This window comes from Anarrhichthys ocellatus, unplaced genomic scaffold (assembly GCF_004355925.1).
Source record: "Anarrhichthys ocellatus isolate YVR2014 unplaced genomic scaffold, GSC_Weel_1.0 scaffold39, whole genome shotgun sequence".
Lineage (NCBI taxonomy): Eukaryota > Metazoa > Chordata > Actinopteri > Perciformes > Anarhichadidae > Anarrhichthys > Anarrhichthys ocellatus.
Genome location: NW_022280069.1, coordinates 659,176 through 672,796, shown reverse-complemented (window position 1 = coordinate 672,796; position 13,621 = coordinate 659,176). Strand labels below are relative to the sequence as shown.

The 13,621-nt window shown below is 39.0% G+C and overlaps 1 protein-coding gene across 3 annotated transcripts; it reads left to right on the top strand.

Annotated features, from left to right (window-relative positions):
• The first annotated feature begins 339 nt into the window (after positions 1-339).
• Positions 340-13,366, top strand: il21r.1 (interleukin 21 receptor, tandem duplicate 1). Of its 3 annotated transcripts, none has more exons than XM_031867573.1 (11): positions 340-434; positions 1,949-2,012; positions 3,067-3,283; positions 3,662-3,744; positions 4,034-4,139; positions 5,158-5,339; positions 5,855-5,988; positions 6,112-6,292; positions 6,502-6,580; positions 8,201-8,294; positions 11,754-13,366. In XM_031867573.1, the coding sequence occupies exons 4-11, from the start codon at positions 3,684-3,686 to the stop codon at positions 12,519-12,521; spliced, it is 1,605 nt and encodes a 534-aa protein (XP_031723433.1). In that variant the 5' UTR covers positions 340-434; positions 1,949-2,012; positions 3,067-3,283; positions 3,662-3,683; the 3' UTR covers positions 12,522-13,366. The 3 variants fall into 3 exon arrangements, with proteins under 3 accessions (XP_031723433.1, XP_031723435.1, XP_031723436.1); XM_031867575.1 differs by having other exon boundaries at positions 3,659-3,744; XM_031867576.1 differs by having other exon boundaries at positions 3,630-3,744.
• The last annotated feature ends 255 nt before the right edge of the window (positions 13,367-13,621 follow it).

Genomic DNA, 13,621 nt, shown 5'->3' with positions numbered 1-13,621 from the left:
TAAGCCGATTTATAAGGTTTCATTGCTGGTGTGTTACCCCCTTGAACCTGTTGAATATAGTGAGCAATATATCGCCTCCTTATCAGAGGTGGAATCATTCTCTCTATGACATCCAGTTTTTTCACAGAGAGGCTTGTTGGCCTACTTCCCCCTCGCATGAATACATGGTTCTCTCTTTGTTCAGAAACACCATTCTCTCTCTGCGCCTTGTAACAGCAACGCCTCCATCCGTCTCTGCAGAAGTGCAAAGATGGCATTTCTGCAATGGCCATCAATTCATGTGGCGCTTCACCAGCATACATCCCCCCCCCCCCAATCCTCAGTGAACACTCTGGACTTGCATGCCAGTAATGTCAGCAGCCCTGTGGTACACCAGCAGTGACCTGCCAATGGGACGTGGGAGAAGAGGAGGATGGCAATCTGAATGAACAAAGGTAGATTATCACCCACACAAAAAAATTCAAAAATGTCCTAATTTGTAGTTAACAAGGTGTCTGTCGTCATGCATTATCATTGTGCTTTGGTCTTGATTTTATTCTGCATTTGACATCTTTGCAATGAGGTGACTTTTTGAAAACGTGACATTATATATCGATGTAAACACGGGCTTGTATGTGATGAGATTTTACCAAAACTCACCAAAGAAGAGAAAAAAAGCAATAAAATGGCGTAATAAGGTTCTCTGATCAGGCCCTTTATAAGTATAATAATAAACATATCTCTGTATTATGCATCGTCTCTGGCATTAAAATGGGCAGATGTATGATTTCACTACATTACATTTATTTTGTTTATGAATAATGTGAGAGATATCCATAATAATGGTTGTTGTGACCTGGTCAAAATGTCCCCTCTGATAGAGATGTAGTACACACTATGGTCTTAAACCTCAGTTCCAGTTAGAAACACAAGTTCCAGTTTTAAAGACAGGCGACACATACACCAAAACTGTTTTTATAGTTTGTAAAACAGCAAAAACATGCTCCACACACAATCTCCCATATTACATACAGAGACAAACAACATTATTTGTCAACACAGAATAAATCAAAAGTTCACATCTACAGTAATTCAGTGGAAATTAACACAACAGATAATAGAATATTTTAGGCAGCCTGTTTGCTCCACCATATCTTGTCATTTTCATTACACTACAGACTTTCACCCACATCACAGCTGCATTTTCTGCTCTTTCTGCTTCCATTGTTTCAAACTTAAGGTAACCAACATGATGTATCCCTTTACTTATGACTATATACTGATTATGGCCACAGAGAATGAGCCAGCACAACAGTCTGAGAATACTGTGAGCAGACGACTGTCAGGTCAAATCTGCACTTGTGTTAAATGTTGTGCCTACCATCCTTTATACTTCATGTTGTAGGTTTGTTAAAAGTAAAAATAACTGTGTGGAAAGAACCAGAAAGCATTAAGTTATGTGAGTGCATTTGCAGATATACATCAAATGAATTCATAATGCCTGTTAACTGCAAATGAACCTCCCTTATAATGACCTCTAGTGGTAGTACAACATTTAGGCTTTTGGCTGCATTAACCGATTAGGTTTGAGACCACTGGACTTGACTTTGGGCTCTAACCTGCACCGAAGCTTACAGTATAATGACGGAGCAGCAGTAGTCAAACAAACACTCCCCCATCAGCATCGTATTAGGTGATGCAATAATACAGCATAACATTAAGTTAAACTATATTAAAGGGAGAGTTCGCCCCCAAACAAAAACAAAGTGCTGTAGTGCTATTTATGAATCTATATTGTTTTGTTGTGTGTTGCTTAGTTTTGGAGATATTGGTCATAAAAATGTCTGCCTCCTCTCGAATATAATAGTATAGTATAATAGAATATAAGACTGTATGGCACTCGGATTGTGGTGCTCAAAGCGCCAAAAAGATACATTTGAAAAACTCACACAGCAATGTCTCTTTCCAGAAATCATGAGCCTACAGTTGATATCTCCCAAACTAGGCAACCCACACCAATACAAGCAGCACAGGTAAGAGCAAAAATATGTACTGCATCTTTAATCCTGAATTGATCCTCTCCATTTAACCCAGCCTAACCAGCAGTCACAGTACAACAGCACTAAACCCAAAAATATTTAACTAACTATCGTGTAAGATCTGGAAAAGCACCCAATTCTCCTTTTGATGAGCTGTGGTTGTGAAATGTTTCACACTTTTGCTTGGAAAATTACTTTTTTTTTTTTTGTCCATCAACTAATCGATTAACCCGACACATAGTTGCAGCTCCACGGCGCAGCACATGGAGATCAACCCTAGTTTTAAGACCATTGCATTGCTCAAGTGCAATGGCAGGAACAGCTTCACACAGTGTGTACAGCTTTGTGGCATTTGACTAATATTGGTACAAGATGCATCTGCACACCTACTTGGTGATTTGAATACCACAAGGGCCCACCCATTGTACGAAACAAAAACAGCACTGCGCTGTAAGATAGTTTAAATGGCATGTAATATACACATGAATGATGGTTCTTATGTTAAACTGCTGGTGGAGAACATGTATATACAGCTAAACAAGCACTGAGTTAATGACATTTAGAGCTAATTTAATGATTAAAAGTCTGTTCTGAGGGTCTCCACAGCAGGAGTATGACTCATTTAGCAGGTCTACACTCTGGTGGAAACTACTGAATTATTTCAGACATGTAGGTGGTTTATGAAAAGGGTCTTTTGAAAGGTGTTAAAAAACATCTCTGGTGTCAGCGTACAGACTTATCTCAGTAATGAAACGTGTATTAGTTGCATTCTGATGAATGTTATAAATTATATGAGTAAGGAGTTGCGTTGAGATAGTTAATACATTTCGTGATTAGTTTCAGTAGAACATGAACTATTTGGGAAAGAAGAAATATCTCAGTATGTATCTGTGTCATTCCCTCAGCTGAAAATTGATTTATCACTTCTCTTTTATTTGTCTTTCTTTATTTAGTTGACGCAAATAGGATGACTTAATGATTTTTTTAGAAGATGTCAGTTTCCTGTTGACTTTCTTTGGTTCTCTGGTTAACTTTTGCATATTCATAGGAGCAGCGTGGATGTGGTGGGAAGGCACCGCACAGACACTGTTCAAAGGGTCTGAAACCACATCCTTAGTCACACCGCTGATGTCGATGATGCCTTCGCAGTCACAAACCAAACCCGAAACATTGTTCCACTGAACGTTCTCACACAGACGTCAGTGCATCGGTGACTCTGTTAGCGTGTTGGCTGATTACGTGGCAGCATTTTAGATTGAAAGAAGGTAAGATGATCGATTCTTTAACTGTATTAAATATGAGAACAGAAACAATGTCGATGGAAAATGTTCTTTTTAAGATGTTTAGCTGGGTTGAGAGATCATTTGTAATTTATTTCATTACCTTATAATTCTGATTAAGAAACATGAATGCTCTGATATGAATTATTTAACTATCGATTTTAATACTAGTGATGATGTTGATTTTAGATTTTGGAGCTGTTGTGAAGTTGATAATTAATTTAGCAGCAAATTCCCATAGAAAGGCTGAATCTTTTCATTTTCTCTCAGTGTTTTAATTTTTTTTTCTCTTACAAGAAGAAAGATTTCCAACAAGTGTGCCTATATTTAGTTTCAGCTGCTGTATTTCCTTCTAACCAGCAGCTGATAACAGTGGGTCGTCCCTATGGCTCTCAGACCGGGGCTCCTGTTGTTGCTGTGGGACCTCACTTTGTATGTCCACGGTGGTAAGTTGGCTTATCTATTCACTGTCTTTTGTGGTCTGTTATGTATTTCTAAAGGCAATTCTCCACAGTAATGTACTCATTTTAAGATCTGTTTTACTCTTGTACATTGTTGTGTGATTGTCTTGATGCTTGTGGCCTCAGCCAAGTTTCCCTTTTAAATTAAATGACTTCACTTCAGTGAGATTGGTTTGGTAAACAAATACAGTTAATGGATTAGACATTGGTACAGCATTAATGTTAAATATTTAAATACAATTATAACTGACTGCACTTCTTTTTTCTGCTGCAGTCACGTCTTGCAATGTCACCTGCACAACGGACTACACGGTTTCTCTGAACTGTTCCTGCTCAGACTCTGTGCCGACATATTCCGGCCTCCTCACAGTCAAGTGCAGGTACAATAAATATGCTTTATGGTGATGCATTACAGTAAGCGACTTCATCATAGCCCCGCTAACTTTTATTCAAATGTTAGTGCGCTAGCTGTTTATCCCCCCCCACATCAGAATTACGGGATTCCCGAGTTTGGTAAATTTGAATATTTTGCTCTTATTAATATTAGTAACATTTTGATTGAATTTATTTTTCTGTTTTTTAAATCCTTCGTCAGTTGTTATTGCCTTGTGGGCAACTTTCGGCCATATTTTGAAAATGGGAGTTGCTTCAGAACAGTTGCTTTGATGTAATGGAAACCCTGCAGCTTGCTGAAGAGATTTAATTGGTTGTCTTTATAGCACTTTCCTCACAGCGTTGCCCATCAGAATGATTTCAATACAAAACATCCTTCACTGAGGCCATGATGGGGAATTTATCTCATGTTTTACTGTCATTGAAGGAGTAGACCCAATTCATATTGATGTTTGAGAGTTAAATAATGCAATAACAATCAACATGCTGCTGATTGTTATTTATTAAAACATGAAAGTATGCCATGAATATTTTTGGGTTGTTCAAGATCTGTAGCAAGCAAGTGGCAACATTTTACTTTTGAAAAATAAACTTGCAAGTGCTTCCTGGTGGACAAACTATGTAATGTAAAGTTCTATCGTATCTTAACTTAATGTCGACGCTGTTTCTAAACTACGGCACAGACTAACCACAATGAATTGTTTTAATGATACAATTGATATATGTCATTCATTTAATGGCGATAACATAGACAACAGTTAATTCAAATAATCAATTTGAACACATCGCTGTGGACTGTGGAAAATTATTACAATACTTTTTTACTATTTTATGACTTTTTATTATTTCTTTGACAAATGGATAATTCAATAAAGTGAGAGAATAATCAGATAGATTGTTATTTTCCATAATGAAAAAAAACAAACCACAACCTTTGGTGCTGAGACGTCGTTTGACGTCACCGGGCATTATCGATAATATCACACTGCTGTTTATCTGTTGTAGTTATGAAGATCTTGTGGTTAATGGAAGCTGTGAAGTCAAACCCCCTCAGTCCTGGTGCGTAATGTATCCGGAGATGCTTGAAGAAGTTGCATTCCTTGAAACCATGTGTACCGTGACAGCCAGTCGACAGGGCGATCAAGGGAATGCCAGTGTGTCACCCGAATGGGCACTGGGTGATGTGGGTAAGTTAAACTGATAATCACTGAGAAGTTTGACATTTATGTATTCGTCATTTCTGCTGAACAGATAAGGAGGATAACACGGAAATGAAAAGAGGTCACAGAGCAATCACATCCTTTATATTTTAGTCAAATGAAAATGTGTCTAAAAGTGATTAATGAGAAGTTACATGTTAAGTTATTCTAATTCTTCCAGTGAGCATATTTTACACAGCTTTACAATTGTAAAACACTTGTTGAATACAGCCATCACATTACTGTACAATAAACCATTTTCTGTTTGGTTTGAAAGTTCAGGAAAATTCAGAGATGACAAGAATCGTACTGACAAACTTCCCCTGCATACCTAAATCGTCGTTTGGCAGCAAACTTCCAACCACCTGCTTTACCCTCCAGATTAAGACAATAGCTAAAAATAAGGTTCAGCTGCCTGTAGTGGTGTAGAGTATTGTTGGCATACACACATTTTCACTTTCATAATGTCCCCCCCTGGTCCCTTTGGGACTTCACTTTCACAGTGAAACCTTCGCCTCCTGTCAATGTTCGTGTGACAAACACCGACATATTCTACAACATCACTTGGGACCACAGCAACCAAGACGATTGTCTCACATACAGGGTGCGCGTAAGAGACAACAAAGAGTTTTCGAAGGTGATATGTGAGCAAAAACACCAAAACAAAATCAAGAGGCTGTTGCAGCTTATTATTGTCAGTTGTCTCTGCTCACGACAGCCATCCAAAGATTTCCTTTTGCTTTTATTTCCTTTCTTATAGGATCCAGCTCTTTCCTTTTTTGCGACAGAGAAGAAGGCTCTGTTAGACCATACGAATCTACAACCACATGTCATCTACACTGTGGATGTTCAGGCCAAGATGTGTCCTGAGAATCCCTATCTCGGTCCATGGAGCGAGTGGAGTTCCGCTGCACATTGGCGGATTAGAGGAACGTATGAAGGTAGAAGATAAGTGCACCTTCCGGCCTGGAGCCATGAAATAATCAACTTTGGTTCTCATGCTAGTCACAGATGTTATTTTTTTGTTTACATGCTTTAAACCATCATACGAGTATGCGTTTCTGCATTGATCCTTCATATAAACATTTCAGAAACAGGAATCATATCATTTCTGTCAGTAGATAATTGATACGTTGTGTCTCCTTTACAGGAACTAATGGCCTTTGGTGGTACGTCACCCTGTCCGTCATTCTTGTCCTTGTTCTGTTGCTGGGTTATTTTAAAAAACCGTGAGTACTGAAAACACTTTTTTTTCCTTCACGTATGCAGATCTGACCCTGATCTGAACCTGTTCCTTTTCTGAGCCTTGAGTCTTGGGCTGTTGGTGCTGAGCTACCAGCAGAACCTTGATAACTTGTCAAAATTTCTCTTGATTAACAATTCTAAGTGGTCCACTTTTCCATAATTCTCAAAATACAGTCGGGTTTGCAACTTAATGGCGTTTACCGCGCCGACTCAAACGCCTTATTCATTCGTTGTCAAACTGGTGGGCCTCGATGTTCAGTCATTAGTTCTAGCTTTTTGGAGAAGCTTGTAGAAATAGATTTTTTGGACTGAACCAACTATTATCATTATAAAAATAAAAGCAAATCATATTTAAAGGTTAAATTTCCTTTTGAAATTACAATTAATTGAATCTACATTCATTGCACAGAAAAAGAACTTGGCAAAGCTTGAAAGAGAGTCCTAAGGTCAGCAACGCTTTGTCTTCCAGTAAACGATTAGCAAAAGCTTCTCACTGCTTCGATCTACCCTTTCCTGGCATTACCTCCCACATATACAGAAACCACTGCTGCGCTGTACGTGCAGCGGCACTTTGCACTGAAATGGCTCGCAGACATAGGAAGTCATGCAGAGCATCAGTGTGAGAGCTGACACCTCACTTATTAACGGCACACAGTGACAAGAAAGAACACAAGCTCAACTCAAGCGCACACTATTGTCTGTTTGTTTGTGGTGCTGCTTGATTGTATCGTGTTATGCTTGCAGACTCAATACTTTGTCAACTACTGTATATCAACGATATACAGTATATCGTTGATATAACGTTGATATACGTTATATAACGTTGATATATAATCGTTGATATACAGTATATCGTTGACATAACGATATACTCGTTATATCAACGAGTGTAGACAAATAACTAGAAACGCCTCAGTTCAACTGCACCACAATCTGCAGCCTCCAACATGACCATGAAGTTGAATCCCAGACATGCACGCATCGTGGTGGCTGCTAACCCTCCTCAGACGGGTGAACTGGGGACAGTTGCCTGTTTTGCGCATACACTGCAGCTGCTGCTGAATGATTGATTTAACCTGTTTCTGTATTGTTTATGGTTCGCAGCTGGGCGGCTTGTTAGCACTTCACCCACAGCCGCCCTTAAGTAATCTTATCGTTTAACGAGGGCATGCTATTGTCAGGGGAAAAAAATAAAATTAGCATCCTTATTTCTTTATAGATACACAAAGGTTGAATAAAAAGGGCAAATAAAAGATTTGAAGATCAGTCGACGATAGGTGAGACTTGACCAATCAGATTTGACTATGTAAATTCTCAATCGGGGACACCACTATTGGCGACTGAGTGTTTATTTCTGACTTATAGATATGACACTCTTTTTCTTGCCAGTGGAGCCAAATGGGTGAAAACTAACACTGCAAATTAGCACATAATGGTAACGATGTGGAATGACATATGTGGACAGTATTGCCCTGAATGAACTAAAAACTTTATCCCAAAGTTCAGTCGACTTCAGCTTTGTACTGTGGAACAATCACCTCATCAAAAGTGAATTACAGATGTTGTGTTTTTTTTGTTCTGAAGTCATTTCATATTCGTTTCAGGTGGTGGCAGCAAAAACTCCAACGGATTTTATACATCCCCAAGGCAGAGGAGTTTTTCAAGCCCCTCGATCTCATCTATGGAGGGAACTTTAAGGTAAGAGAAAGCAAAACAAACTTTGGGCTTTGTGTGTAATTTCCAAAGTACCCAGCAGGTGTTGCCCATGTGGGGACTTTCAGTACATCTGGACCCCGCTGGATGGGACTTTCCCTTGACTTCACATTTAAGGGCATTTATGATGTGAATGACTCAGTGTGCAGGGGCTTCAAGAGGCTTTTCGTTTTTCATCTGTCTGACATGCCGTGGGTAGATGTGTGTGTATGACAGCCCGACCTCTTCCACCCCAGTGGAAAATACCCCTTTGTACAGATCTGTCAGCGTCTTTGTGTCAGGCTTGACATGCTAATGTTTTTATGATTATCTTTTCCATCACCTTTTTTTACATTTTCCCCTAATTTAAATTCTTCTTCCTATCGTTTGACAAACAGACTGATTCTTGTTTTCAATGAAACCCACTCACTTTATTCATGTGTGCTAATTTAATGTTAAGGCTGATGGAGAGCAGACCATGTGTGTGTTCCTATACCCAAACTAACATACGAAGTCCTAACTCGTGCTTTTCTGGCAATTCTAACCCACAATCCTTTGAGCAGCAGATATATGAGCAAGTAGTTTAAGGTGCCATGTTATGACGTAGTACAGTATGTCTCAATTGAATGCAAACCGCATGCAACAGTACATTCTTTCTAAGGGCAGCTGCAGAATGTATTAAAAGTAAAAATAAGAAAATGAATGCGATTTCAACGCAGCTTTGATTTCTGTCGGACTATGTAGCCAAAAGGGACTAGAACTAGTAGAATTTCCCTCTTGCGTGGCATAAGAAACCCAAAACATGTCAAACATGACTTATCTAAAAGTACATAGAAATATGTATGGTATACAATTATTCTAAAATTAACAAACATGATTAAAGTGACTGAGCATCTGCTTGGCAGAAGTGTCCAATAAATCAGAATGGCTTCATTCGCCAAATGTGCAATGTACACTGGAATTTGACTTACTGAAGCAGCGCAGTAAAACCAAGAATGGTAAAAGTTGAAGAAAGATAGATACACAAATGCTGTACAGTTAATACAGTTAGTTACAGTCAATAAAGAACAGCTGTTAAGCAGTTGAAACCCAGGAAACAAAATCAAGTTTTCAAACAAACTAAAAAGACTTTTCACCAACTTCAGCTGCAGATTTCAGTATTGCTGTTTTATAACGTGTATCACAATGATATCAGTATAGTGAGGGATGTACTGTAGATGTTGTATCATATTGCTTTTTTGAGGTAATCTTCTCCTGGTCTTATGAGACATTTTTATCTGAGTGAAAAGGACATGGCCCTAAAGTCACTTGTCACCATGTTCCATCTTGCTTTTCATGATTGCTTTTAAGAGTTATGTCATCTTTAAATACTGTATCTATTAAAAACACAAATAGTCATCCTTACAATATCATCACATTATCTGTATTCTGTCAAACAATATCGGGATATATTGTTACTTCTGAGTGAACCTTTTCAAGCTCAAAAAACCCAGCAGCTTGAGATCTGTGTGCAGTTACACATGTTGGTCGTGCAGAGGGTGCTACTGCTGCAAATAACACAGAGATCAGGAAGTACTAGAGAGAAAAGGAAATAGTTGTGCTTTATTTAGCACAACTATTTAAACTGGCACAACTATTTAAACTGGGCTAAATGAGCAACATTTTGTGCTCTAATTAGATTAAATTAAAAATACTATGTCCCTCATGGGTCTTTGCAAGCTTGTTTACGAACATAAAAAGACACATAAATACAATTGAATGAGCAATTCTTTTAAAATATGATTTAATGAGATAATGTCTGTGGCACAAATGTCAGAAGGTGCATGTGAATTTTACCTTCTCTGTTCACAAGTCTTGTGACTTCTGGAAGAAAATTTAACTTGTTTCTATTTGTTTTAAACGATAAACACATATATGTGATGACATTAGTTTATTGAGGACGTTTGTCAGGTCATTGATAACCACGTATGCCTTTTTGAAGACTTAATTAGTGGACTTTGGACTGCAATCTGCTCCAAAGGAGTTTACTTTAGGTAGAGAGTGCAGATGCTGCTCAACCTTTGTCAGAATTTTAACTAATCTCCATCTGGCATCAAACAATTTTCATGTATTGATGACAGATCTGTGTTTAGTTCTAAATACGTTGAAATACTCCACAGGCAATTTTCCACCAGACCTCCATCATAAAGACTGTTTTTTAAATGAAAGATAGTGACAGAGTGTCGATATTGCACTCTCAAATTCATCAAACTGGATTTTAATTTACTTAATTCTTTTAGTTACATGCGGTTGCATGTAGGTCATTTGTAAACGTATAATTTACATCATTCTAAATCTGGTGCGAAAGTAGGTGACAGTGTGAGAGTGAAACAACATGCCGGCTGTGTCGTGCTTTGTGACAGGCAAAGTAGAATCCTTGTTACTCTCTACGCTGTTTCTTTGTACTTTATATCACATCTTCGGGATCACTGCAACAGACTGTACCAGCTCTATTTGAAAGCATTGTTCTAGTTTGACTGCGCTATCTCGCTCTTGCGGCGCAGCCTGCTTTCTCAGCAGATCAGAGACAGTTCAGTGATGCTGAGCTCTGTACCTCAGGATGTGGTGGCCTTTGCATGAAGATACAGATTTAGGCTTATCTGGCCATCACCTTGCTGAATGGAGGCTATATGCGGCTGCAGACAGTTCACATTTCAGTAGCATGCAGCCATGCAGATTTGTGGAGAGATTTGTACAATATTACTTCTTAATTGAGCACTAAACATAAAAACGGGCTGAATCCCTGCAGGCTGCTGACGTTTTATTTGACAGCTGGACTCTGAAAATCATCTTGTTTCATGCCTAAGATAGCAATGTATTCAATCCAAGGTTAGAACCTTTTATTGTTATTCCAAAAATATATACAAGATATTCATTTGAACTGATGAACTCACTTCAGGCACCCCATGGAATATTTTCCTTTACTTCAGTGTCATGTTGTGTCTGCACTGGGCTAATTATTAGATGTATATAGACGTGTACAATCGTAGCTTAATGTTCTGATGGATCCTGCTGAAAATCCCCAAGTAATAATGTCTCACACTTCAAACAAGCAGTAATAGTGAGTAAAACATACTGAAACGTAGATTAGATAAAGAGTAGGTTCTCTCCTTTTGATGAGGTGTATAATAATGGCCAAAGTGTGAAAATGAAAAGTTGTGGTTTTACTGGGAGTTGCGTGCTAGAACTAATGCACGATCAGCCCATGAGCCAGGCTAACAGTTCCTCCCTGCCTCCTGACTTCATGCTAAGCTAACCCTGCTGGCTCCGGCTTCATATTTACCGTACCGATATGTGAGTGGTTTCAATCGTAAATCAAACCCTCAGCAAGAATGTAAATAAGTTCCTCTAAATATTTATTGGCCTGTGTTTCGATTTATTTAAGCTAATATTCCAGATTCATGTTTTCCACTTGTTCTGTTGCAGGAGTGGGTGAAGCCCATATTCAGCGAGTACGATTACCTGAAGATCAACTCACATGCTCAGATGATGAGCGAGAAGCAGCACGACGTCCTTCAATGGAACAACGAGAAACAATGCTACAGCGAGGACAACAAGATGAAACAGGGTGGTCAGTTCCTCCACACGCTGCAGCCTCACAGCAACTCGCTGCTGTTCTTCCAGGACGGTGGCAGTTCACAGGGCACCGGACACTCCACCGGACACATCTCCATCCACACTGTGACTCTATCTGGAGAAGAGGAGTTTGAGGAGGAAGTCGCGTCACAGAGCTCTGTAAACCCCCTCAGAAGTTACCAAGAGGGAGAACGCTTTGGTTCATTTGAGGAAGGCAACAGAGAACATGCTGGTTATGATTTAGAGGGACCTCATAGGCAAAGCGGGGTATTACCACAACATGAAAACCAAATATTGAATAACTTGTCAATGGAAAATATAAACTTTCAGCCACATGCCCAGCTTAATGAACCAGAGAGGGTGTCACTAGACTCATTCTCCTCAAACGAACAGTCAGAAGACGGCTACCCTCACGTGGACTTGGACACTATTGACAGTGGTTTTGGAGAGTGCGGCAGCCCTCGAGCCTCAGACTCAAACGCAGCGGAGCAGATGCACTCTGACTTATTTCACGAGCACAAAAGCTTGAACTCTAACTACGTCAAGCAGTGGATGATATGTAGCACTATCGAAGACGACTTCAGCAACTCTGACACCGAACTCCTTGAAACACCGTGATTATCGCCGCTGATTCACTGACACAATCAGTAATCCTGTATATTCTGTTAATCTTGAAATGTTTTAGTTGTGCACTTTGTATATAATCAGGTTTCCTTGTTTTTATAACATTTGTTATTATGTTTGTTTGCTTTAAAGACATTTGAGAGAGATTTGATTGGAGAGAGAGACAGCGATGACATTTATTGAGACTGGAGTGTGCCAAAATAACAATTATATTTGTTGTTGTTGACTTACATGCAGATCAGACCATCAGTAATTAATTGACGATTTGAAGACAGGAAAAAAGAATCAATTTATTAGTAGATCATAATAAAGCACTGGGCAGTCCATCATTGTTATTGGGACACTCCAGAATCTTATTACAAACATGGAGAGTCAGTAATCAGTAATGTCAGCATGTGTGGATGCCTGAAACAAAGTAAACTAAACAGCAGCTGTGTCAGCCAAGGAAGAGGAGGCATACACGTTCAGGTGGAGAGACTTTGTAGCTGGAACTCCACCAGGCTCAGGTGTCGAAAGACGAACCCCTGAAAGACAAATTAGAGCCAGAAAACAGGACTCAGAGATGGGTCGTCACACTCTACAGACATGCACCAAGGGATGAACATATTGCCTTGATTCGTACTGCTGGAGGATGATTTTTTTTGTTTTGTTATTTTTGTCACTGTATGTACAGCTTCATATTCTCATGGTCATTGGCTTGTACTGTGGCACCGGCATGCATGCTACCTTATCAAGATGTCAGATAATGTCTGTTTTCCTTGCGCATGCATTTTCTCAGTAACCGCTGTAACCATCCATCCTGTTGCAACTTTAACGTCAGTAAAAAGAGCATACTTGGAGGAAATTGTTATCATCTGTACAATAAAATTTGTATTTATTAAGAAAACAATTACTTCTATTAGCCTACGCCAATCAGTAGTTAATTAATAAAAACTATTAGTTTTTGACCTTTTGAATAAAATCTAAGTTAACATAGAGCGTAAGTAGATACTGTATGTTGCTATTTGATGGACCCACACATGTCCGCATGTTGCAATGGTATCTAACCTTTTAGGACATATTAAGTTTAGGGAGTGCCATTAGCAGACATTATA